This window comes from Acomys russatus, chromosome 4 (assembly GCF_903995435.1).
Source record: "Acomys russatus chromosome 4, mAcoRus1.1, whole genome shotgun sequence".
In the NCBI taxonomy this organism is placed as follows: Eukaryota; Metazoa; Chordata; class Mammalia; order Rodentia; family Muridae; genus Acomys; species Acomys russatus.
The window spans coordinates 28,495,892-28,522,050 of record NC_067140.1 but is presented as its reverse complement, the minus strand read 5'-3'; the positions used below and the strand labels follow the sequence as shown (position 1 = coordinate 28,522,050).

Here is a 26,159-nt window from a genome sequence, read left to right as displayed (position 1 = left end):
GTCCATCCTCAGTGTCAACACTGCCTCCTCCAGGTTCCTCAGATCCCACAGGAGGACTCAGTCTTTGTCTGTTCTATTTGTCCTTATGCTGTCTGGTTCTCTCTGTGGCCTGTGCGCCTCACTCTGCCATGCCAGGCTAGTGACTCCTGGCCACATCTCCTTTAGGTTTTTAGCCCCTAGAAGGCAAGAATCACCAGGTTTTTTTTTTTTTTTTTTTTTCTTTTTTCTTTTTCACCTCTGGTTTAGTCTCAAGAGCAGCCATATCAAAGTACCATACGCTGTGTGGCTGAAGACAACAGACTGGTTGTCTCGCTGTTCTAGAGATAAGAGGCTCAAAGTTAGAGTGTCATCAGGACCTGTTCCCCACTTAGCCTCTTAGGGGAGATCCCTCCATACTTCTCCCAGGTTCTGGAAATCCCCGCTGTCCCTTGGTTTGGGGGAAGCATGGCTTCTGCCTCCACCATCACCACATGAGATGTTTCCTCTTGTGTGTCTGTGTCTCTGTACACATATTATGACTACATTACCTGTTTTGGTTAAGGATGTACTCTAGTCCAGTGTGAATTCGTTTTAACTTGAATGCGTCTTCCACGGCCACACCTTACAAGAACCTACTCACAGGTATTGGAGGTTGGATGCTCAGCACCTCTTTCTAGTTAGCGCTAGTTAGCCTGCTCCGTCTCCGCGTTCCTATTTTTTTCCTACCACACCCCGTGCCCCGATGAAATGCAGACACCTCGTTTGCTTTGTTTGCAGGATCTGAAGCTGATTGGAATAAATCTACCTAAATACACAGCCGAAATAGCGGAGAACAGAGGGAAGAACCGTTATAACAACGTCCTGCCCTGTGAGTCATTTTATCCCTGTCACCTTCCCTCTGTCCCTGGGCCACCCCACCCTGAACAGTAGAGAGGTGGGGAACCAGTGACACCCACTCGCTGTCTCCACCACCATCCAGCCCCAGGTATTCCCACAGCCATTTACCTAGAATGAGCCAAGCACTCTGAGGAGGGAGAGGGCATTTGACTTACCCACCTGTACCTCTTCAGCTTAGAGAGTAGCAGGTGGCGGTGAAATGGTCATTTCACAGGTGAAGAAAATGAGCTGCCATGCCAAATGGCCTAGTCACAGTTACATTCTTATTCCATTTTGTATTGTTCTGGGTGAAAGAGGCAGCAAGGGGAACAAGCTCCGTGTCACTCTCTCCTTGCCTAGCTCTTTGATTGGTCAGCCATGTTCCACAGCTAAGTGACAGTCACACTGAAGTCTTTTCCTGCTTTTGCGAATTGCCGGGCGTGTGTATCTGTGCTGATCCATTTTGACCGTCAACTTACTCAGCTTAGGGTCGCTTGGGAAGAGGGTCTCAGCGAGGGGTTATCTGGATCAGGTTGGCCCATGAGGTGTCTTTCGGGGATTGTTTTGACTGATAGAAGAACACCTAGCCCACTGTGGGCAATACCATTCCTTAGGCAGGGGGTTCTGAACTGTCTGAGGAGAATGCTTGCTGAAGGAGCAAGCTAGCGAAGGGCCCACGTGTTTGTCCTCTCTGCCTCTGAGTGTGGACATCATGCTTTAAGCTCCTGCTGCCATTTCCTCACGATGTTGTGATCTGGAATTGTAAACCACATAAGCTCCTTCCCTCTCCTGAGCTGCTTTCAGTCCAGGTGTTTATTACAGCTGGCTTAGTTAGGGCTTTATTGCTGTGAAGAGACACTGTGACAATGGCAACTCTTATAAAGAGAAGCATTTACTTGGGGCCGGCTTACAGAAGCATGGTGTCACATAGGCAGACATGGTGCTGCAGAGGTGGCTGAGAGTTCCACATCGTGATCTGCAGGCAGCAGAAGGAGACTGTGTGCCACACTGGGCAGAGCTTGAGCATAGGAGACCTCAAAGCCCGCCCTCACAGTGACACACTTCCTCCAACAAGGCCACACCTCCTAGTAGTGCCTCTCCCTATGGACCAAGCATATTCTCTCCCTCTCTCTCTCTCTCTCTCTCTCTCTCTCTCTCTCTCTCTCTCTCTCTCTCTCTCTCTCTCTCTCTCTCTCACACACACACACACACACACACACACACACACACACACACACACACACACGAGTCTATGGGGGCCATGCCTATTCAGACCACAACGAAGGAAATGAAACCAGAACATCACTTACCCAACAAGGTGATTGAAATATAGAGGAGGGTCAGTAATGTGAAGTCTATATGGGAAGTCTGTTGGTGTGGGAATTAGGGCACAGAGAGGAGTGTCAGTGGATCCTAGCCACGCTCTGATTGTCATGAAGACGCTTGGTTTTGTCGGTAGCTTTTACACCAAACCATTTAATAACTTGTCTTTTTTTTTTTTTTTTTAAATTTTAAGGCATACTTTTCTATTAATTTGAATTTAAACTCAGTATTTTTTAGGTTGTGGATTTTCGCCCCCTGTTTCTTCCCTTATACTTGTCAGTGGGTCTTGGCCCTGATCAGAGAGATCAGGACTTGGCTTTTGGAACCATGCTGGGGCAGTTTCCATATCTCTACCCTTCTTAGACTAACTCAGACCTATGGCCTGCTCTTGGAGAGCTTCAAATCTGGAGCGAGGGTGGGGGATCCGATGTCTGGGTGTACTGAGTTTCTATTGAGAATACTTCCACGTGAGACACACCTCACAACTGTATGTAATGTTGCTGTGCTGCTCTGACCCAGGGAGGGTGAGGGGAGCAGATTCAGGTGGGGACTGGGAGCTGTCCTTGCTTGATGCTGCCGCCCATGACTTACCCTGACACTGGAAATTCCTGTATTTTTTTCACTTCTGGAGTTGGGCAAGCTTGTGTGTGTTTTATGCCTTCCAAAAGAGAGCGATATTTAGAGAACACGAGAAGTTGGTATTTTAGATCCCTCCATGTGTGCACACCTGGAGGCCGGAGGTCGGTGCTGGGTTGTTGTCTTCACTTCCTCTCTGCCTTATTTTATTTCTTTTCTTTCTTTTTTTTTTTTTTTTTACTGAAAATAAATCTTTTATACACTGATCACACTTTTCCCTCCCTCATCTCCTACAGATCTTCCCCACCTCCCCACACATCCATTTTTGAGACAAGGCCGATTATTGAACCTGGTTCTTGCTGATTCAATTAGATTAGCTGCCCATCCAGCCCCAAGAAGCCTCCTGTTTCTCCCTCCCCAGTGCAGGGATTATAGGAGTGCACTATGGGTAATAACGGTTTGAGCCCAGGGCCTCAGGCTGGTATAGCAAGCACTTTACTGATGGAACCATCTCCACAACTTCGGAATTAGACCTTTATCTGTCTGTCCTTATCTTCTTTCTTTCTTTCTTTCTTTCTTTCTTTCTTTCTTTCTTTCTTTCTTTCTTTCTTTCTACTATCTACCTACCTACTGTCTATCTATTTATCTATCTATCATCTATCTGTTTGTCTTTAGTTTATTGATCATCCATATGTCCGAATGTGGATGTGCCATGGCATTGTGGAGCTCAGAGAACAATCTCTCCCTCCATTATGTGGCTCTTGGGGGTCAAACTTAGGTCATCAGGCTTGGCAGCAAGCACCTTAAGTTAAATGTCTTAGCCGTCTCACCATCCCTGTAACAGCATTTTAGAGCAGTGGGAAGAGGTTAATTTGGATGTTTCCTCTGCCGTAGTAGAATAGGCTCTGAGGTCGAATTCTGTCTGCTGTTCCCCCAGATTGAAGGACTTGGAGATGTCACTTCATCTCCGAAACTCCTAATTTTGAAATCTTGTAAGCCTGTGAGATGGTTTTGTGACATGAATAAGGTTGCTTATCACCTGACCTGCTCTCAGCAGATCCCAAAGCTGCTGGGAGTAAGGTCTTATTTAGTCTGGGAAGGTTAGAACACAGGCCTTGCTGTCAGGATGCCTAGGTTCAAATCCTAGTGTCCACCGGGATCAGATGAAGTTGTGACTAAAAGGTGTGAAGCTGTGTGTCAGCCAGCTGGCATTTGTAAAATTTTCTCGTGTGCAACTTTCCTGAAAAGCGGATTCAGATGAGGACCTTTATGTCCTTTGATGCCAACAGATGATATTTCTCGAGTCAAGCTTTCAGTCCAGACCCATTCGACGGATGACTACATCAATGCCAACCATATGCCTGTAAGTGGGGGGCTGCTCTCACAAGCCCTGGGGCTTCTCTGAGTAAGAACATGTCTGTCTTTGTGTGTCTGATGACGACCGGCTTCCTATCCCTAGGGCTACCATTCCAAGAAAGACTTCATTGCCACACAAGGACCTCTACCCAACACTTTGAAAGACTTTTGGCGTATGGTTTGGGAGAAAAATGTCTACGCCATTGTTATGCTGACCAAATGTGTGGAACAGGGAAGGGTAAGTATCTTTTGGAAAACTATAAATTAATTTTTCTTGTGGAGGGTGTCTTAAAATCTGTCTGTCTCTTAAAAAGCTATCTTCCCTTCCCAAACATTAATACTTTCATCCTTAGAAAATCTTCTGTATTTTTAGCCTTTAGAGGGAATGTTTTAAATCTTGAAGACATTTTCTGTTATGGTTTTGGTGAGCTCATATAAATGTCTGTGACTGACTCTCTGCTGCTGGACTTAGTGAGTGGGTTAGTTTAGTTAGTCCACTGGGTTAGTGCAGCGGGCACTGCAGGCCTGGTGTGAGGTACTGGAGACCATGTGGCCATTGTCAGCTCTGTGCCTGTAAAGCCAGCGTGTCTAGTCTCTAAGCAACTGGCTCCTAAATTACCGATTTTTGAACTTAGTTTTTGACATTAAAAGCAGAATTTGGTTCATGCCTGTAATCCCAACACTCAGAGAGGCAAAGACAGGTGGATCTCTGGGAGTTCAAGGCCAACCTTGTCAATAAAGTGAGTCCAGGACAGTCAAGGCAACACAGAAAAACCCTGTCTCGAAAAACAAAAACAAAAATAAACAAACAAAAGGCAAAATTTCAGACTTCTCTCTAGGCGAGTTCCAGCAGCCTCTCTCTTCCTGTGTGGCTTGGAACCCCGATGTCATTTCTGTCACAGATAAGATCTGTTCTAGGAATAAAACCTCTCATATTTCCATAAATAGAGACAAGTTGAAAATATATATGCCAAATTAAAAAAAATGTGTACCTGAGGAATGAGCATTACTACTTCATGAAGGATTATTAGTTACTATTGTTATTTAGTGTTGGGGTTGGGGGCTGGAGGTGGGGCTTTGGCTGAGGCTGTGCAAAGCTTGTGCCATGCCGCTGAACAATACCCTAGCTATTAGTATTCTGCGCTTTGTGTGTTTTTGTTTTTTTGAGACAGGGCTTCACTGTTAGCCTAGGCTGGACTTGAACTTGTAGCAACTCTCCTTCAGCCCCCAACTGCTGAGATCACACGTATGCACTTCCATGCCTAGAATAAGGTCTTTCTCCCTCCTTCCCTCCCTCCTTCTCTCCCTCCCCTCCCTCCTTCCCTCCCTCCCTCCCTCCTTCCCTCCTTCCCTCCCTCCCTCCCTCTCTCCCTCTCTCTCTCCCTCTCTTAAGTTTAGATTCCTTTCTTGAAGCCTGACAGTTGGTCCCTAAGCCAGTGATCCTCACACCTCCTTGGCCATCAGAGCAGGCTGTTTCTGCCTCAGCGCTCCCTTGTAAGCAGGGCGGTCCTGACAGCACGGTGCTGTGGCTCCTGATGGCCAGGTGCTCACCACGAGTGGTGCTGTCCTAGGTGGTAACTGGAACCTGTTAGACATCATTCCTTAGCATTGGTTTTATTATTATGGTGTGTGTATGGTGTGTGCGTGTGCGTGTGTGTGTGCGTGTGTGTGTGTGTGTGTGTGTGCACATATATTTGCCACAGAAAATCCATGGTCAAAGGCTACCTTCCATGTGATGTTTCTGGAAATGAGGTCTGAGCACTGAACTCAGGTCTCTAGGCTTGCACACGAGCAATTTACCTGCTGAGCTACCTTACAGACCTGAATCACTTCTCTTAAAGAGTCTTTTATATTACTGTGACTTGTCCGTACATGTGTGTATCTCTGTGTTTGGGTCAAACAAAACAAGCTAAGGGATGAGCGGTCCCCCAGTGTCAGTTTTCAGGACTTGTTCTCCCTTGTTGAGGCTTTGGTGTTGGTGTGTATGGGATCCCTGTGTTTTCATACACCCAAACCTGTGTTCTAGACCAAATGTGAGGAGTACTGGCCTTCTAAGCAGGCTCAGGACTACGGGGACATAACTGTGGCGATGACCTCAGAAGTTGTTCTTCCGGAATGGACCATCAGAGATTTCGTGGTGAAAAACGTAAGTCAAGATTGAGCCAAGAAAATTATTGGATATTAATGTTAAAAATTACTAACATTTGCTGCACGAGAAAAGTATTTTTGCTGCCTCCTCCTCCTCCTCTTCCTCCTCTTCTTCTTTTTTCAGAATTAAAGTGCCCATATCTCCATGTGCTCTAAGGAGCTTCACTTTCTTGAGGGGACTTTTGTGTCCTTTCTGATTAAATGAGTCTTACGAGCATGGGTATGTCAGTGACACATTTCATTTCCTGGAGACCTTTTGGGTCATCTGGGTAGGGACTTGCATCGGGGGTGGGTGCTTACAGCCAGGAACAGCTTATTTTAATTCTAGCATTCAGATTCTAGCCCATTATGCACTGTTCTCCCTTTCCCCCTAAAGTTGCAAAACCAAATCCAGTTAAATCACACAGACATTCTAGGAGATTGAGGTTATTTTTAAACCTTTTTTTGAAAGTAGAGAAAGCGCCCTGAGTCAACATTGATATCCACAGCTGAGTGTGCAGATGGGCTTAACATTTGGCGGTTCATATTGAGGGCCTGATAATGCTTATCCCCTTTGACCCGGTGAGCTCAAGTTTGAGACTCTGACGTAAAGACGTTATGTGGAATTCAGGAATATGGGCTCGTTAGTTACAGAGCTCAATCTCGGCATCATTTATTTTCAAACAATTCTTTATTTGGAAGGAACAGCTTCTTTAAGAGACGAGTAAGCTCTGTGTTTGCTTGTATTTCTCTTGGGTATATGTCCAGTATCTGCTGTTTTATTATTAGTAGTACATGCTCTTTGATAATTTTATCCATGGCCACAGTAGATTAGCTCATACCCACCACATCAGCATTATTTCTGGTGTTGAACAATTTGGAAGCCACATACATGGCCTTTGGAGAACGGGTAACTAGACTCTGGCTGTGTGGTACTGCGTCGCCGTCCAGCTTTCAGAGAAGCTGTGCGTGGTGCCGACATACAGCCAGTCTTCTCACCCTGCTGCGCTGTCCAGCTGTGAGTTCAGCCAACGCGGGATAGAACGTACTCAGAATAAAAATCGTGTTTGTACTTCACGTGTGCACGTAGGTTCGTCATTCCCTAAGCCACACACTATAACAGCTATGTAACAATGCTAGGTAATAGAAATAGTTTAGGAATGAGCGAGGTATAGTCACATGTTGTTGCATGGCAGGGGTGTGTTCTGAAGGGATGTGTCTGTGAGGAGTGTGAGCATCATGGACCGTACTCGCAGATAGTGTAGCCTGTGATGCCCCTGGGCTTTGGAGGGTGGGCTGTCACATGTGTGATGTGTATATGACTGTTCACAGGAGTGCGTGTGCAGGTTGCATGCGCACATGCTTGCATTACTTTGGGATTCTGAGTGGTCCCAGGTTTTCCTGGGATTAATCCATATGGATCCCGAGGGATGACTGGAATTAGCATGAGGGGATGCCAGTGCTACATACCAGGAGACAAAGCTTTGAGACAGTGTCTCACGAGGTAGCCCAGGCTGGCCTTAAGCTCATGAGTGTCTGTCTCAGCCTCAGGACTGGAATTAGAGGTCTGTGTTGCCATGCCTGGCTTAGCAGCTGTGCAGTGGTGTCACATTTAACAGGGGCTGATAGGTCAGGTCCTAGTTTGTAAGAATGAGCCTTAAGGAACACTAATTCTTACTAGTTCCTGGGCCTCAAAGAGTCTGGCCTCAGGAAATATTTCAGGTCCTCCTTGGGAAATGTTTAGCACACACCAGTGTGACCGCCTAAATAAGTAAGGTCACAGTCAATGAGAGACCTCTGAAATATGTCAGGCTGATTTCTGCAGGCTTTGCCTGTCCAGATTGGCTGGCATGGCTACTAGCCACAGCTGCTTCTGCTCGGCGTTCACTTTTGTGAAGGGGAATTGTGCTCAGAGCTGCGAAATAATGAAAGGAACTGCGGTTGCTCTCACTGTGTTTGTGTCAGTGAAGCCACAGATTGCAGAGATTTCGTGGTCCCCACTGCAGCCTTTTCTTATTTAAGATCCAATATAGGCTTCCACGTGGCATTTTTTAAAACAGTGGTTTGTAATTATGTGAAATGCATGCATGTTTCCCTTTTATGGGATGAGAACATTGCAGCTAGAGCTCCACTTTTTTTTATTGTCACCTGTAGTCTGAGCCCCCTGCCCCCCCTGTTCCTTCACCCCTGTCCCTTGGGCCCTTGTGCCCTTGCATGCCTGCTTCCTGCACCCCTCTCCCCTGCTCTCTGCCCCCTGTGCCTCCTCCCTGCCCCTCTGCAGAACTGCTTCTGAGAAATTACGCTTTGCACTGCTTCTATCTGTCTTCTTGCCCCTGCTCCTTGCAGCGGCTTCTTCTCATGGTAATATTTAGGATGTTAGTTGTCTGTGATGAAGTTTCTCCATGCCCTCTCTCGTAGCTCTCAAACTTTGAATAATGTAAATTTGTTGCTTTTATAACGAATAAACATTAAAAATTAGCTCCAGTGATGGAGATGCCCACTGCCCAGCTGAGGGGACATATGGTAGGGTCAGGTACAGACACATGAGTATAGTTGAATCAAGACAGGAAAGGACAGGACTACAAGACTGGCCCCAGGGGACAGAGTTTTGTAATTACAGGTAATTTGGTCTAAGACAGAATACAAATTGGTATGATTGACTAATTTTGTTATAACAGTGTCCACTATCTTCTGCCTGCCAGATGTTAAATTAGCAGAGTGTGTGTGTGTGTGTGTGTGTGTGTGTGTGTGTGTGTGTGTGTGTGTGAGAGAGAGAGAGAGAGAGAGAGAGAGAGAGAGAGAGAGAGAGAGAGAGAGAGAGAGAGAGAGAGAGAGAATATGTGTTCCTTTTTAGACCCCTATAGTTCTAAAGATTTGCATAGTGTTTGCTAGTTGTGGGTAGTTCCATATACTGTCTAGAGAGTCCAGGACTTACCAAGTAAGTGGTTCTTGCCTAGCAGGTGTGGACCTCCTGGGCTGTAGGATGGGGCTCATGCACTTCCCAGGAGGAGCAGCTGTGTGGGTGTGGGGCTGTCACTGGCTGGTAGCTGGGAACAGAAATGATCTAAACTCAAAATTGAACTGGGTGTGTTGGCTACATGTGGGCTGAGTATCGGGTGGGCACTCCCACTTCCTCTGAATCTCTGCCGCCCAGCTTTATAGGGTCATGAAGCCCTTCCTTCCCGGGGGGGAGCGTTATGAGGATTCGGTTATGGGGACCAGATGTACTGTGAATGGCGTTTCTGGTTGGAACCATGCCTCGGGTGCAGTCTGGTTCTCAGGCCCTGCTTGATTTCCCTCACTGTTGTGATGCTGTCAGGCATCTTGACTCTCTGGATCTCTAACCTGCTTTGTTGGTTTCTAGATGCAGACAAGTGAGAGTCATCCTCTGAAGCAGTTCCATTTCACCTCCTGGCCTGACCACGGTGTCCCTGACACCACCGACCTGCTCATCAACTTCCGCTACCTGGTCCGGGACTACATGAAGCAGATTCCCCCTGAATCACCCATCCTGGTGCATTGCAGGTAAATGCGGTTGGCAGCTCATGCCTGTGCAACAAATTAAAATGCAATGAATGATATTATGACCCCCCCCTCCCAAAGCAGTGCCCAAGAGGAAGTGTAATAAGCAGTTGAAAATTCAAGCATAATCTGCAAGAGGGGACTGTGGAGTAAGCCTGAGCCATGAGACTGTGGAAAGGGGTTGGCAAGCTATATATGACCTGTGGGCTAGGCCAGCTTAACCGCTTGTTTTTATATATAAAACCTCATCGGAACACAGTCATGACCGCTGGTGTACTCATTTGCATTGCATTGTGTACTAAGCTGAAGGTATTTGCCATCTGGTCACTTACAGAAAGCGTGTGCCCACTCCTGTAGGAGAACAGTAGAATTTAGCATTAAAGACAAAAGAATTAATTAGAACAGAGGATTTGTAAAAAGATGGAGCTCTCTGCCCTAGGCTACAGGACTATTTGAGTGGCATGGACTGTGAGAAGGTTTAACAAGATAATTCGTTTGTGACTTTTAACCCAAGTGAGTGTCCCGACTGGCTTGAAGCTGTGGCTGAGGAACAATGCTTATGTTAGCCTCAAACAGTGACAGTGGAGATGTGGGTATTGATCGGGGCACTGGGAGGGCTGAGGCAACTGACGGCAATGTGCTCGCTTCTGTTTTCTTTTCTTTTTTAAATTCTGCTGAATCATTTTATTTCTTTCTTTTTTTTTTTTTTAAATCATCACCATTATTATTTTTCTTTTTTAACATATGCATTTACATTTCCCTCTTTTCTAGTGCTGGGGTTGGAAGGACGGGCACCTTCATTGCTATCGACCGCCTGATCTATCAGATCGAGAACGAGAACACTGTGGATGTGTATGGCATCGTCTACGACCTTCGCATGCACAGGCCTCTGATGGTGCAGACAGAGGTGAGGCCACATCTGCGCCTGAGACTGCACCCTTCCCCGCTGTCTCTAAAAGGCCATGTGGAATCATATGCTGGGCTTAGAGTATCAGACTCTTCTAGATCTTTCTGGCACTTGCTTGTAAATTTCTCTTGCAGATCCTAATCTCAGTTGTAATTGAATCACCTGAGAAGATAGCACCAGCAGAACCATCCATGTAGATTGTGTCAGGAGTCTTCACCTTACTGTGTCAGGCTTTTCAAGCAATAGTCTTTAAAATAGATTATTTTTATTTTGTGCGGATGGGTGTTTTGCTTGCCTGTATATCACATGCATGCAGTGCCCACAGAGGCCAGAAGGGGGCATTGAATCCCTGGAAATGGAGTTACAGGTCTTTGTGAACAGCCATGGGAATCAACTCCGGTTCTCTGCAAGATCTATGCATTGGTCTTAACCGCTGAGTCATCTCTCCAGCCCTTAAATTAATCTTTTAAGTTTCTTGGTTTGGTTTCTAGATCTTAAATTTATAAAATTTACAAAATAGATTTTTAGTTTAATAAATTTTGTTAAACTTACTAAAACTTTATAGGTATGTTTTGGTCTGTGTCTTAGAAGATCTGACCATTTTTAAGCTAACAGAACAGATTTATCAACCTTTAATGGTAGGAAGTACCACATTACCCCTGAAGCACAAATGCAGCAACTTATCCATGGCACCTGGCTTTGACGTGGTAAAGAACATGGATGATCAGAGCTGCAGAAGGAAGACTGAGCAGTGAGAAAATGCGCGCTCAGTGTGTGAAGTGTGTAAAGCTGATGGCTCATCTCCCCTTGAAGTGTCCCTTGTAAGCACATGTCTGAGGAATGTTCTCCTCAGAGTGTGGCGGCCAGCAGCTTCCTCAGGGGTAGATATTCCTGGGCCATGATGAGAGCAGAATATTCATTTCACTTCGGGCTGCTCCCCTGTGCCGGTTTAGAAACTCATGAATACGTGCTGCGTGTGAGTCTAGCAGGGCGTGTTCTAGAGGTCTGGGCACACTGTGTGCTTTGGGGTGAGTTGTATGATTGTGGGAGAAAGAATGAAAATTTGCTTTTGTGTTAGATTTTCATTTTTCTGCTATAGTTTTATAGAGTGGGAAGAACAGAAATCTTATCATCTACGGATTCTTCCCTCATCTCTCTTTTTCCATTTTCGTGTGTGTGAGTGTGGTGTGTGTGTATTTGTGTGTTTATATGTTCATGTGTGTGTATGTATATGTGAGTGAGTATGTATGCTCTCTGTGAGTATGTATGTGAGTGCTCCGTGTATGTGTGTGTATGTGTGTGTATGTGCGTGTATGTGTGTGTATGTGCAGTTTGTATATGTATATGTGTGCTCTGTCCGTGTGTTCTGTGAGTGTGTGTCTGTGTGAGCATATGTGAGTATGTGTGCAGGCTTGTGCATGTGTGTGCATGTGTGCTGCACGTGTGCGTGCGCGCATGTGTGTGTAATTGTTCTAGATTCCTTTCCCATTTTATTCAGTGATGCACGTTCTCACAGTGAAACACGGAACTTGAAACTGTGACCAGTCAGGAGAGCTGGCTTGATCTGGGGTCACCCCTTCTTCCAAGGCCACACCCACCCAGCGTGTCCATGGTTTGTGGATCTGCCACTTAGTCTTGCTGCTCTGTTGCAGATGCTTTAACCGCTGATCTCCCTCTTCAGCCCCAACCTCTTTTCCATATGTCAAAAAAAAAAAAAACATTAAAAATTAAGATCATAGGACTGGACAGGACATATTTTCTCCCCTTTTATTTCTCTAACCCTGCTTCCTAGACTCTAGGACCTACAGGAAAACTGTAGTTTCCTTTAGCTTGGGTTGTGCTTTGAAAGCCCTCCCCCCTTCCCTCCCCCTTTCCCCTCCCACTAGGCTCATGTCTTTGAACATTTGGTCCCAGCTAGTGGTGCTGCTTTGAAAGGGTGTGGAGCCTTCAGGGATCAGGGCCATGCTGGAGGAAGTGGGTCACTAGAGGCGGGCCTTAAGGACTTACACCTGAGTTCCACTTCCTGTCTGCCCTCTGCTTCTTGACTGTGGATGCAGTAGGACCAGCTGCCCGGTGCTCCTGCCCCCATCCTTCCCCAGTCCCAGTGGCCTGCTCCCCTTCTCATGCCGGGAGCCAAAGAAGCCCTTCTTCCCTTAAGTCCCTTCTTGTTACGGCAGCAAGGGAAGTCACTGACACGGCAGGTGGCACCACAGGATGCTGTGTGTGCTGTGAGTGTGCGTATACATACGTAAGTGGGACATTTTGAAAAGATTGCTGTGTCATGAGGTTTTCTGTTATGGCTCATGGTTGTTTTTCTGTATCAGCACATATCTCCTCTGTTTAAACAGTTACCTGTGGATTCTGATACACTTGTTACGTTAGTTACTTTTTAAAAAACAAAACAACTGCTGTGCTGAAGTTGATTTTGCCTCATGGTCTGGGGCACAGTCCATCATGGTGCGCCAGTGCGAGTGTCTGTAATCTGCGGCAGCAGCCGGATGCGGTGGCTGGTCAGTTAGAGGAGAGCGATGAATGTTGGTGCTCAGCCCCCTTTCCCCTTTTCACTCCCTCAAGCCTTAGCCCCTGGGGTGAGGACACCGTCACTCAGGCTGTGTCTTCCCTCTTCAGGTAACTCTCTCTGCAAATGCCCTCCTTCTTGTCCAGAGGTGTGTCTCCTAGGCGACTCTAAATTTCATCCAGTTGACAGTGAAGATCGGTCTTCCCTAAAGAGCCCCACTGAGGTCCATCTGATGGCTCTTGGCTTTTCTCCTCTCTACAGAATTACACTTTACTCTGACCCCACACAGATTCCATCACCACGCAGACCTCACTGGACTGTTACTGTCCTGATGTGTTTGCACTTTATTTTCTCTGTGTCTCTGTCTCACCCTCTTCCAAGATTCCGGTGTTTCCTCCATCAGGAAAGGTGACGGTGCCTCTCTAGTTAAGCGTCACTGATAAGGAAAGCTGTGTCATGTGGTTTTGAATTTTACCAGGATGTTCTTAGATCATCAGGTGTGTTAATTTGGACTGTTGCTGTGGGGCAGACGGGGTTTAGGGGGTGATATGGTAGCGGTTACCTGTTGGAAAATCGTCTTCTGTTCTCACTCCTGGGACCTGTGCTTACTCTTGTCTTTCATTTCTTTTTCTCCCAGGACCAGTATGTTTTCCTCAATCAGTGTGTTTTGGATATTATCAGAGCCCAGAAGGACTCAAAGGTTGATCTCATCTATCAGAACACAACCGCCATGACAATCTATGAGAACCTCGAGCCAGTGAGCATGTTCGGAAAGACGAATGGTTACATCGCCTAGTTCCAAAGCAAACCCTTTCTGAAGTTGACCAGAGCGCCGCACCCACAGTGAAGGAAAACGCCCTGATATGGACATGTCTTTCTGTGTCTCATTTCTCAGTTCTTCGTTCTGTTATGTTAGAACTACCTTGGAGGGCATAGGGCTGTGCGTGTAAAACATGGCGGATGGGCGGTTGGGCTGCCAGCGGCTGTGGACAGATGGTGCCTAAATTAGCTGCATCCCTCTTTGCCAACGGGGTGGGTTCACGTCTTTTCCCTTGAGAATTGTGGGAAACCAGGAAAAGTGAGCAATGATTTTTTTTTTTTTTTTCTAAACAGGTTTGTTCTTCCTTCCCTCCCTCCCTCCTTCCCTCCCTCCTTCTCTCCTTCTCCTACTCCCTTTCTCTCCCTCTCTCCCCCCTCCTCTTTTTTTTTTTTTTTTTAAAGACTTTTATATGATTCACACGCTAAAGCCAGGATTATGTTGGGTTGAATATATTTTAAGTATCAGAGGTCTATTTTTACCTACTGTATCTTGGGATCTAGCCGATGGAAACACATGACTGTGGGTGTTTATCATGCAGGGAGGGGTACGTGGTGCCGCCCCTGTGTGCGTTTCTATTTGAACATGTGCCTTTTCTGAATTATGCTTCCACAGGCAAAACTCAGTAGATATCTCTATTTTTATATTAAATCTCATAATTGGAATATACAGAATATTTAAATAGTAGCTTAGTATCAGAGGTTCGCCTCCTCAGTTAACATTCCTGTTCTCATTCGGTTAGAGGAGGCGTTCTGTGGCCCACCCTGAACATACATCTGTGATCCATTTTTTCTCCTTCCTTCCTTCCTTCCTTCTTTCCTTTCTTTCTTTCCTTTTTTAAACTCCCAGTTTTCTCCAAAGACTTTTGTTGGTGAGATTTTTATCCCATTGGTTGGGTGAGAATAGAAATGTAAACTGTCACCACGAGCCTCTCCGTGGGTGGGGGTGGGAGGAGCCGAGGGTCCAATACGCCGCCGCCGTGCTGTGCGTGCCCCTCCTCATCCCGTCTTCTCCTTTCTCTCATTTCTGTCTTTGGTGAGAAGGATTATTTAAAGGTGCAATATGTGACTTTAGTGGTTCACGATGCTCTGGGTTTTTAGTAATGTTTTACTCAGGTTGGCATTTTGTGTGTGTGTGTGTGTGTGTGTGTGTGTGTGTGTGTGTGTGTGTGTTTTATAGCGTGGTGATCTGTGAACATTTCAGTGTGAACTCAGATTAACCCCTCTTCCCCCGAAGTCCACTGGCTTTAGTCTCTGTCTGCAGTGACACACATCAGTATCTACTGTATATATAAATACTAAACCTTACACCGGTCATTCCTATGAATTGAGGTGTACAAAGTTTGATTTGTATCAAAGATGTAATTATTATTTTTAAAACCTCTTTTCACTACACTGCTGCTGTAATTACTTTGATTTTTTTTTTAAAGAAAATGTAGATTTTTTTTTTTTTTTTGCTTCAGGTGTGTATTCACCGAGAACTTCAGAATTTATGTGGATTTATTTTATTGGTACATAATCTGTAAACTTCTCAAGGCATTAACATGACAAGATTTGTGTCTTTTATTTTACCTTGTGGCTCAGGTTCTATTTGAAGAAGTGTTGAGTTAATTCTAGTAGGCAATGAAGTATATATATATATATATAAAAGGTCTTATGAAGGAATCACCAAGTCCTTGGAGTCCTGTGGCTGTTTTCCACAGTTAACACATCCTGCTGTATGTTTGGGACAATGGTCTCCTGTTGAAGATGAGAGCAGGGTCGTCTTCTCTGAGGGTCCTGGCCAGCATGGGCCCTGGGGTAGCCTGTCCTGTGGCGCTCTGCACTCTGTCCCTCACTTCACCAGCACTTTGGTGGCTGACTGGACATGGCCATGAGTATTTTCAGTGAGAGAGGGCAAACCATGATGTACTTAACGCCGCTGCTGTGGTTCAGCGCTGTACTGCTGTTCATGTGTAGCCTGCCCCCCCCCCCCTTTCCTCTGCGGTACTGGAAGGACTGAAGGAAGAGGTGATGCTGTCACACTCTGGGGGAGCATTCTACTTCTCAAATGGAAACTGCACTTTTTGCTAAATCCTTTGGATTTTGGTGTTCATGTAGTGGCAGGCCCTTTAAGGAATGGGCTGGCCAGGGTAGGTTGGGCCCCATGACTCAACTTCACTGGGGACCTTGACACTGCAGGTGTGAATCAGGGAAGCCATGCCGGTCCCCAGGTGTGGAGTGAAGCTAACCATGGACTCATTGTTTCCAGACGCCCTGTCTGGTCAGCCCACTAGCGTGTGCTGGCTCTCGGGTTGTGGCCATCGTTCTGTGCACCACCTACCCGCCTCCTTAGTTTGTTAGGAACCATTGTAGTGGGTAGCAGGGGGGTGGGGGTGGGGGTGTCGAATTTCATGCAGCACCTAAGCCCCGCCTCCAGTGCTATGGGAAGGCCTGAGGAAAGGACTTGCCTCCAAAAAAGTTCTGTAAAAGATTAGAGTCCCTGAAAAAAAAAAATTAAAGCAAAATTATCATAAACATATTATGTAAAACTGCAAAACACAGAAGCCTTCTCTGCTTCTGCCTCTATGTCGTTCCGGGTCCACGGAGGAAGGCCAGTGGTAGAGAGGTCTGGAGATCCAAATGGGCAGGTCACAAGAAGGTCACCATGCCATTCCACATCCAGAGGAGGACTGTGCAGTAGGGTTGGAACCGCCACTGGAAACGGAGAGGAACGTGCTGGCAAGGATGCCAGCAGAGGCTGGAGTTAGGCAGAGGTGAGGGGAAGGTCCTTCTTGGTGTATGCCCCAAGCCCTCACTGGAACGGTGAAAGAAAATTGGAAGAATCTGGTGAAACTGGAGTGATGGCGGTCCCTGCCCAGATGTGGTGGTGGCACAGAGAAAAGCAACCAGTGTGGGACTTACGCAGTGAAAGGGGCTACGGACTGGTGGCCGGCTGCTTCGGAGGACTTTGGGTCATTGATGAAAGGCATTTCCTCCAGAGCTGAATCTAGCGACGACTGGCATCGGTAGGACATTTGGCGTCTGTTCTTTGAGGCCACTTTGAGATCTCCGGCCAGACTTTGGCACAATGGACCTGCTGGATTTGTGCTTTTGTTGTGTTGGAGGCTCTGGGGGGTAGGGGTGGGGGGTGGGTGGGAGTCGGGAGGAGGTGGGGAAGGGTCAACTATGCAGCCGATTCATACATGTTTTTTTTTCTGGGATGAAGAAGCCCTGTTTCATTTTGCGATGCTTGAGTGGGCTTGTTGAGCTAAACAGGCCTGGTGACTGAAGCTGATTCACCTCACAACAAAGGTCAGAATTCTGCGCTGTTTCAGACTACCGCATAGCAACTATGTTTGACAACTGTAGCTGTTTCTCCCCGGGGCACAGAATAGAAGTGCTGATGTGGACTCTAAACTGTACTTTTCTTGTAACTATTTTGGAATGACGCACATTTCTAACGTCTGTTATACTTGTACAGAGTATTGCTGTTGGTTGCTTTTTTTTTTTTTAAAGGAAAAAAAAAATGGCCTGAAAAACTTTTTTAAAAGACTTACAAATACCAAATATAAAAGATGTCAACACATTATGTCTTTGATTCTTTCTTTCTTTTTTCTGTCCCTCTGTCCCCCCATTTCATCGTTTAGGGTCTTATGCACAACATATCATTTTATCTTACTTAGCTCCTTAGACCGTTCTCCAAACAGAGGCACACTCTGAGATATTAGAGGGTTCGTTCTATCTCGAGATACAGGATTTAGATGACAGGGTTGCATGGGTGTGAGGGGCTAACAGAGTGGTTCTCAGTTTGCTAGAGATATGCTCACCTTAGGAAGTCCCTGGAATTTTAGAGGGTCTTTTGTTGAGGTGTCTAGGGAATCTTGTAACTTTTGGGACACTGTGACAACAGTGGTTCTCAACCTTCCTAACACTGTGGCTCTTTACTACCATGCCTCATGTTGTGACTCCCAACCATTAAAGTATTTTTGCTGCTTCTTCATAACTTTAATCCTGCTACTGTTATGGATTGTAACCATAATGTAAATATTTGCATTTTCTGATGGTCTTAGGTGACCTGTGAAAGGGTCCTTTAACTACCCCACCCCCAAAGGGGTTGGGGCCCACAGGCTGAGAAACATTGTAACAGTAGTTTAATTTCAACTTTTGTGTTCCCTGATACAGAATGGGTGGGTTTTAAAAATATTTATTTCTTTATTTATTATTTATACAGTGCTCTGCCTGCATGTACACCTGTAGGCCAAAAGAGGGCACCAGATCTCATTAGAGATGGGTGTGAGCCACCATGTGGATGCTGGGAATTGAACTCAGGACCTCTGGAAGAGCAGTCAATGCTCTTAACCTCTGAGCCATCTCTCCAGCCCCAGGTTTGTTTGTTTGTTTGTTTGTTTGTTTTTGAGTCAGGGCCTCATATAACCTAGGCTGAATTTAAACGCCCCAATGGCCTTGAACTTCTGATCCTCTTGCCTCTACTTTCTGAGTTCTAGGAATAAGCATTGCTGTGTCATCATGCCCAGCTCATTTTTGAGTCATTTAATATGAAATAAGATTTTCATGTAATTTCTTTTAGTATGTCCAAGTTGGCTTGACTCAAAGTGCCCCGCCCCCATTTCTATCACTTTTCTGATTATGCAAAAAGCACAAACCTGGGTCAGCTGATAACGCGTTTATTCCAAACAGGCTTATTCTCTGGCTGAGGATAGAAAGCGCTTTCCTTTTGATGTGCTGATGTACAAGAGCGATACCAGTCCAAATGCTGAGCAGCCACGACTTTTCCTTCACCTAAATTCACCTTGCGTCTTAATTGAACGTGTGGAGACCACAGAACATTTTCCTGGTGATCGGCATTAGGAAGCAGACAGCTGGAGCTTATCACAGAGTGAGGAGCACAGACGTGTCGCGAGACTCGGGTCTGCACAGCAGAGGATGGGTTGTTAAAGCCAAACCAGTTTAGACTTGTCTCCTGATTGGAACCCTGCCCTGGCGCTTTGACTCCTGAAGCATCAGGCCACCACATCTACTCTCGTGTCTCTGACCCTGATACTCATTTGAGGGTAATTCTGGTGTGCTAGTTATTTTCCCCTCAGTGTTGTGACGCAAATAACTGACCAGAACCAACTTGAAGAGAGGAAGAGTTTAATTTAGCTAACGGTTCCAGGGGTTAGGATTCGTCAGGGCAGTGGGAGAGGCTGCTGTTACAGTCACCTGCTGCCGGACGCAAGGCAGGAGGAAGCAGGGCTAGGCTATAGTGACCCACTTCCTCCCAGAGGCTACAACCTTACTAAATGCAGCCACCACCCAAGGAAGGACTAAGTGTTCAAGCACATGAGCTGTGTGTGTGTGTGTGTGTGTGTGTGTGTGTGTGTGTGTGTGTGTTTCAAACACATGAGCTGTGGGGTGACATTTCACATTCAAGAGCCACAATATTCAGTAAGAAAAAAAGTAGATGAAAAACCTTTGACAAGGATGAGCATCATTAAAATTTGATGTGGTAATATGCTGAGACACTCCGTGTATTTCCTACAATGCAGTGGTGGCTATTCAGTGGCCATTTTATGTCTGTAATGCTGGCTGTGAGTTGTGCATTTGTGGCAAACCAGAAGTCTCTGCTTATGTGGAATTTGAAGATCTCTGGGAGAGATGGAATTAGGGGGAATCAAGTATATATATATTGACACTGTGGCCAGAACAAGGCAGCCTTGTATTGTGGGGCAGGAAGGGTAGAATGGGAGAAAGAAGGAATGGTGTATGCTGAAATTTCTGAGGCAGAACACAATTTGGCAAATTTAAAGAGTACTTGGGAGACTAAGCACTCTGGAGATTAGCTGGTGAGGAGGCAAGACTTAGCTGTGCAAGGAAATGGGTTGTTGGTCTGTGAGCAACGGGAGCCATCAGAGTTTCACACTGGATGGTGACATGTTTGTGTCAGCCAGTGAGCTACAGAGGGAGACTGTCTGGTCTAGTTTAGGAAATAAATGATGGTGACTTGGTAAGTGCTGTGATGTGTGTGATATGTGTCCCCACATTCACACATTGAAAGCATTACGAGAGGGGACTTCCGGGAGCTGATTCTGTCAGGGAGGAGTTACGTAACAAGTTCAGGTTGCCTGACATCTATTAAAGAGAAATCCAGTTAACAGGATTTGTAAAACAAAACTGTAACATAGTTTCAGATGTGTTGATCTAATTTTACAAAGTTTTTTGAGTGTGAATGTGTTGCTTCATTAACAGGTGAACGGTTTTGGATGCTGGGCTCTGAGTTGGAAAACATTTTTTTTTTGGTCCTGGCTGTTGCTGGTCTGCTAGGCCTTGTAAGTGACAAAGAGAAGTGGGAAGAACAGATGCTTAGGTTTCCATAGCAAAAGTTATGGCAGCTCTCATACTCCCCTTAGACTCACAGGCCATTTTAGGGCAGAATTTATATCTCTGAGGCCCTTTGGAGAACAAGATCCTAAGGCTTTCATGGTAGTTGCCAAGGGGGAAAATTTCCTGACTTAATACATAAATTGTCCCGCTGAAGCTGGAGTTTTAGGTGTTGCCATGAGATGGAGCCAGAGCACTGGGCCGAGGTATTAATTAGCCTGGGTAGGGCAAAAGGGGGAAAACCCCACTGAAAAAGAAAGTGTTTACGTGGGTGAAGCCTCCAAGACAAGGCAGTACCTTTGCGGACCATTGGGAGCTTTTCCAACCCCGCTTATTAACGTAATATGTTCATGGAAAGAAACTTAAAAAGGACAACAGCAAAAGAAGAAAGGCAAAAACCTATCCTACAGTGCTGTCCCCAGTGACTTTGCTACTTTACTATTCATGCGCACCCCAAGGGTCCCCTCCCACACCTTGACAAGATTGTTCGTGACCTACAGAATGGTGATGGCACCTCAAGTCTGGAGGGGTCAGGATATAGAACTGCATATTGATGCGAGTGGCCTGCGCTACCACCTGAGGCCATATTGGTCTGGGCTACCCCTGAGGGCCTTGTCTGGGTTCATGGTCCTACAGCTGGGGGCCATATTGAGATTCGTGCTCTGTGCCGGAAACCGTGTGGGGGCCCTTGATCCGTGCTCCTGCTGACTGTGAAGAGCAAGGGGGCCACGTTTGCTGTGAGATTGCTGACTTCATAGGCACAGTTGGAAGGGAGGGGCACAGAAGGCTTCCATGACAATGCCTACCTCCCCTAGCCCCTCCCTCCAACAAAAAGAGGAATAGCCTAGCAGGAAACCATCGAGGGTGCTCTTAAACAGAGGGGTGGAGTGCTGAAGAGCATCCTTCTACAACCGAAGGCTTCTTTCTGATGCTGGTGCTGGAGGCTGTTAAGGGGCTGGCCACTGAGACTTTGACCATGCTCCAGTGAGTATATAGATAACACACATTGCACTTTTTTTCGTTTTCTTTTAAAAAAATTTATTTATTTATTTATTTATTTATTTATTTATTATGTTTACAGTGTTCTTCCTGCAGGCCAGAAGAGGGCACCCGATCTCATTATAGATGGTTATGAGCTACCATGTGGATGCTGGGAATTGAACTCAGGACCTTTGGAAGAGCAGCCAGTGCTCTTAACCTCTGAGCCATCTCTCCAGCCCACAAACTGGACTTTTTTGTTGTTATTATTCTATTTATTTTTAAATGCTTATTCTTATTTTTTTGGAGGTGGGAGGTCACAAGGATAGGGGATAGACATGGAAGTGAGTTGATGGGGGGCATGATGTGAAAGTCCCAGAGAAGCAATAAAAATGTTATGTTTAAAAAGCAAAACAAAACAAAACAAAATCCAAACAAAAACCCCTACAGGCTATTCCCCCCACCCCAATTTATTGTTTATGTCCTGAGCAACCCTAAGAAAGGCCAATGGGGTGGTAGATCTGAGCCTCCTGTCTCAGATGCATAGTGACTAGCCTTTTAGGAATAGCTTTCAAACTCCTTGATATGTCTGGATGCCAGATTCAGGGAACTAGCTTGACCATGGCCTCATCTAAGACCGTCACAGAGCAGCACTGACTCAGGTTCTCTTGATAATGTCTGAGAGGTTGTTATAGTTTCAAACAGCTATGATTGGAATCATTTGTTACACAGTGTGTTTCTTTTCCAGTTGTGATAAGATACCTGAACAAAAGCAACCCAAGGGAGAAGAAAGGTTTCTTGTTTTTTTGCTCACAAGTCCAGGATGTGGTCCATCATGTCAGAGAAATAAGAGGGAGGAGCTTGACAGAGATGCATCCATCATATCTACAATCCAAGTTAGAGAGCGATGATTTAATGCATGCATGCTAGTGCTCAGCCTGCATTCCTTCATCAGACACACAAGATGCCTAGCCCTGAGGATGGGGCTGCCCACACTGAGTGGGTCTTCCTGCCTCAATCAACATAATCTCCCATGGCCATGCCTAGAGCCCATTTCCCAGGTGACTGTAGGTTTTGTTAAGCTGACAGCACTAAGGATTGCATACAGCAAGAGAGACATAAGGTAAGCTAACAAATGCCATCAGCCAGGGTGGGGAAACTGCACTACCATTAACAATCTGATTTAAATGATTTCAAAAGCTTTCAATTGTCTGTCTCTTTCACCTTCTTTTCATATACCACATATTCAGTTTTTCCTTGAAAAAATAGTAATATTAACACCTCTTTTGAAGATTATCATGCATTTTGAATAAAATTTCCATTGAAGCAAGATAAAGACAGAAAAAATGCACCATTACAGATAGAGAGTTTAAAGACAGTTTTAAAAATATGCTCATGCATGTAACCAGAATCTAAATCAAGAGACAGAAATGATATGTCCCCAACCCAATTCAGCAAAATCCAAATCAAGAAGTATCTTGCAAATATAAATTGTTTGGTTTTAGGAATCTACACAATATTGCAAACACAGCAGTTTGAAGAGTTTTTGAGGAAACAGGATTTTTATGTCCATATTGTCAGGGCCTCTAGGAAGGTTCTTACAGCAGTATTTAGATTTGACAAATTATGAGTTGGTTCTAAGCAACAAAATGGAAACATTTGATTAGATGTCTTTTGTCCTGAAAACTCGAAATATTTCACGTAGGTAGCAGTATGTGTTTCAGATTAATCATGTTGTGGGCAGAATGGGTAAATATGTCTGAGATGACTAAACAGGAGTGCTCTCTTACGGTTTCAGTTGGTTTCTGATGGCCATGACCCAGCTTATAAAGTGGGCTGCCATTTCCTGATTGATAATCACGAACACAGGTTCCTCACCCCAGCGGACACTGCTTACTAGTGGCCAGCTGGGCCGAGCAGTGTGATTTGCTTTAGTCATTCCTAGCTGGGCTACGTCCCACCCAACGTCCCCATAAACACTTGCACATTCTTTTCATCTGGGCCGCTTCTCTCCATGTCCTTCTCAGAACTCGCTCCTGCCGGCCCCTGTGGCTCTTTATCTCTCCCATGGTGGCTCTCCTCCTTCTTCCTCCACCTCTCTCCTGTGAGCCCTCTTCCTCTATCTTAGTTCCAAGACATAGTAACTCTATCAAGCAGAGAAACAAGAAAACTGTTAAGTGTTGGGTTAGGTGTGCCACCTCACATTGCAACAGTGAAGCCCTGTCCTTCATTCCTTGGGATTTAGCTGTTGCTAGACTGTATCAGAGGGCCCTTTCCAGAAAGAGCTGACAAAACATCTTGCAGCCAGAGAGCCGAGTTCCAGCTGCTATCAATTTCCTATTTTCTGTCAGGAAGAGCCCCTTTCCTTTCTCTATTCTTAGTGCTTGTAATTTAACACTCCATCTCTCAGTTCTCCCCCTACCCAAGCTGACTCTATTTTGAACTTTCCTAGAGAGGGCACCGAAACCATGAACATCACTGAGCACATTGCAACCAGCTCCATCCATGACAACAACAACCAAAACGAAGGTACAAAAAAATCCAGGTGCCCTCTGCCATGGTGTTTTTCATTTCACCCACAGCTTTAGACCTAGGTCTTTCTAGCATGCTTTAAATGTTGTTGCTGTGGCCTCAGGCTCTGGTTCGAGAGAGACCACAGGAGCCTCCATTCACCACCCTCTGTTGGCTTTGTTGGAAGGCCAACAGCTTCTCTTAAGAGAGCCGCACCTCTGAAATGCACTCAGCTTCGGTTCCCTGCCTTTTGGCTAAGAAACTGCCTTTTACTCCAGGACAACTCCATCGCTAGTGGTACCAATTGCAACAGCATCTTGGTTAGGGATGGGACCGAGTATCCAGTTTCACTTCTCAGTGCTGGGGCCTGTCTGGCTTGAAGCTGTGCAGGCCCTGTACATGCTGTCACAGTCTCTGTGAATTCCTGTGCGCACCAGTCCTGTTGGGTCCGGAAGACACCATTTCCTTGGTGTCATTCATCCCCTCTGGCTGTTAACATCTTTCTGCCTTCTCTTCCTTATAGGTCCTGAGCCCTGAGAGGCTGACTTGATGAAGACATCCCATTTAGGACCGAGTTCTCCCAACTCTCTTATTCTCTGCACGTTGTCCAGTTACACTCTATGTCATCTTTATTGATATCTAATGATAAATACAAAAGGAGTTAGAGAAAGTATTTGTAGAAAGCAAGTGGAGTCGATCAGTGTTTTAAACATCAAGGTCATATAAACCAGAGCAACCATGAGCTTTTTTCAAACAAAATATTGTAAGGGTCACAAAACAGGTGACACAACCCCAAGGGCAGACAATAATTTAAGTAGCTCCCTCTTGGGGAATGAGAAGGGAAAGGCATCATTTAGTAGCCCGCTAGGATAAGGGTCTCAGCCTCTTCGAGACCCTGTCTCCTGCTGATGTTTACCTCACTGAGTCTGTGCAGAGGATCAGGGGCATCTTTCCGGTCTTGTGGTTTGAACAGTACGAGGCGAGCCCTCTTGAGGACTTCTCTAGGCACGTTTGGTAAAGCCATCCACTTTCCTGGTTGTTGCCATCACATGCCAGTTTTGTGTTTTTTTTTTTTTTTGAAAAATTACCATTTATGCTTATACTTGATTTATCTTGTTCACCATTTTGGTGACAGCATGATGTTCACCAGTGCAGACATGCCATGTACTTTATTCTTTTGTTGATTAACATTAGGTAATTTCTGATTTTATCCTCCTGTGAGTAAGGCCATGACATTTATTTCAATAGCTCAGCATTGCAGACATTCACAATTGGTTTCTTACTAACTTTTGTAGACTCTAGTAAGTATGTAAAGCACACAAAAGGTTAAGGCTGCAGATAAAAGCCTATTTAATCGGTCTCGTTAGCAGCTTGTACTCTCATCTGGGTGAAGACATTGCAGTTTTATGTCTGTGAGGACCAATATTCATTACCCGCTGTTGTCAGCAACCAGTCACCTCACATGCAAGATTAAAGTCCATAGGTTGGGTGGGTGGGAAGCAAATGGGGGAAACAGGGTAGTTTGGCAGCAAATAAGGACGGAAGGACAGTAGCCCATCACTCGAAGCCTCTGAAAAATACTTACCAGCAAAGAAGAAAAGACTAGTGCCCAATAGTCACAGCTTGATTTACTAGATTGTCTGTCTGTCTGTCTTCCAAAAGGGTTCTCTCCAGGATGACACTTTCATACATGAATATCATGTATTTTAATTGTACTACTTCCACTTTGCTTACTTTTGTCCCCTCTTGATGGTTCTCTTTCTCTTCATAAGTATTTACCTTCTACTTTCGTGTCACACATCTCTCTCTGTTATCTATTAAATCAACCACTTATCTATTTTACATCTGTAGCCTGCATCTGAAAGAAAACGTAATATATATCTTTACAAGTCTACTTTATTTTAGTTAAATGATCACCTACAGTTACATCTATTTTTCTAAAATGGCATTATTTTATTTAATTTGAAAATAATGTACTTTTATTAGAATGAAAATGTTTATGTATGTGAGTATGTGCACATGAGGCCAATTATGTTTATAATATCTGCATACATAATATAACACACAGACACACATACACACTCCGAAACAGTGAAAGAAAAAGAGACCATGAATTTGAAAGAGAGCTAAGGGTAGGGAGTACATGAGAAGGTTTGGAGGGAAGAAGGGAAGAGGAGAATGATGTAATTATTTATTCTTTAAGTTAGGAGTACTGCATGTAGCCCAGGTGTACTGTGAACTCCACAAGTAGCCCAGGATGGCCTTGAACTTGAGATTTTTTGCCTTTACCTGCCAAGTGCTGTTACC

At 45.3% G+C, this 26,159-nt stretch overlaps 1 protein-coding gene across 1 annotated transcript in view; it reads left to right on the top strand.

Annotated features, from left to right (window-relative positions):
• Positions 1-14,283, top strand: part of Ptprj (protein tyrosine phosphatase receptor type J) — a 154,085-nt gene extending 139,802 nt beyond the window's left edge. Inside the window, exons 18-24 of the mRNA XM_051144066.1 lie at positions 757-847; positions 4,044-4,117; positions 4,214-4,348; positions 6,137-6,256; positions 9,602-9,762; positions 10,531-10,666; positions 13,822-14,283. Of these exons, the coding sequence (XP_051000023.1) occupies positions 757-847; positions 4,044-4,117; positions 4,214-4,348; positions 6,137-6,256; positions 9,602-9,762; positions 10,531-10,666; positions 13,822-13,980 (876 nt within the window). The 3' untranslated portion in view covers positions 13,981-14,283. The remainder of the gene's footprint in view (positions 1-756; positions 848-4,043; positions 4,118-4,213; positions 4,349-6,136; positions 6,257-9,601; positions 9,763-10,530; positions 10,667-13,821) is intronic.
• Positions 14,284-26,159: the final 11,876 nt, after the last annotated feature.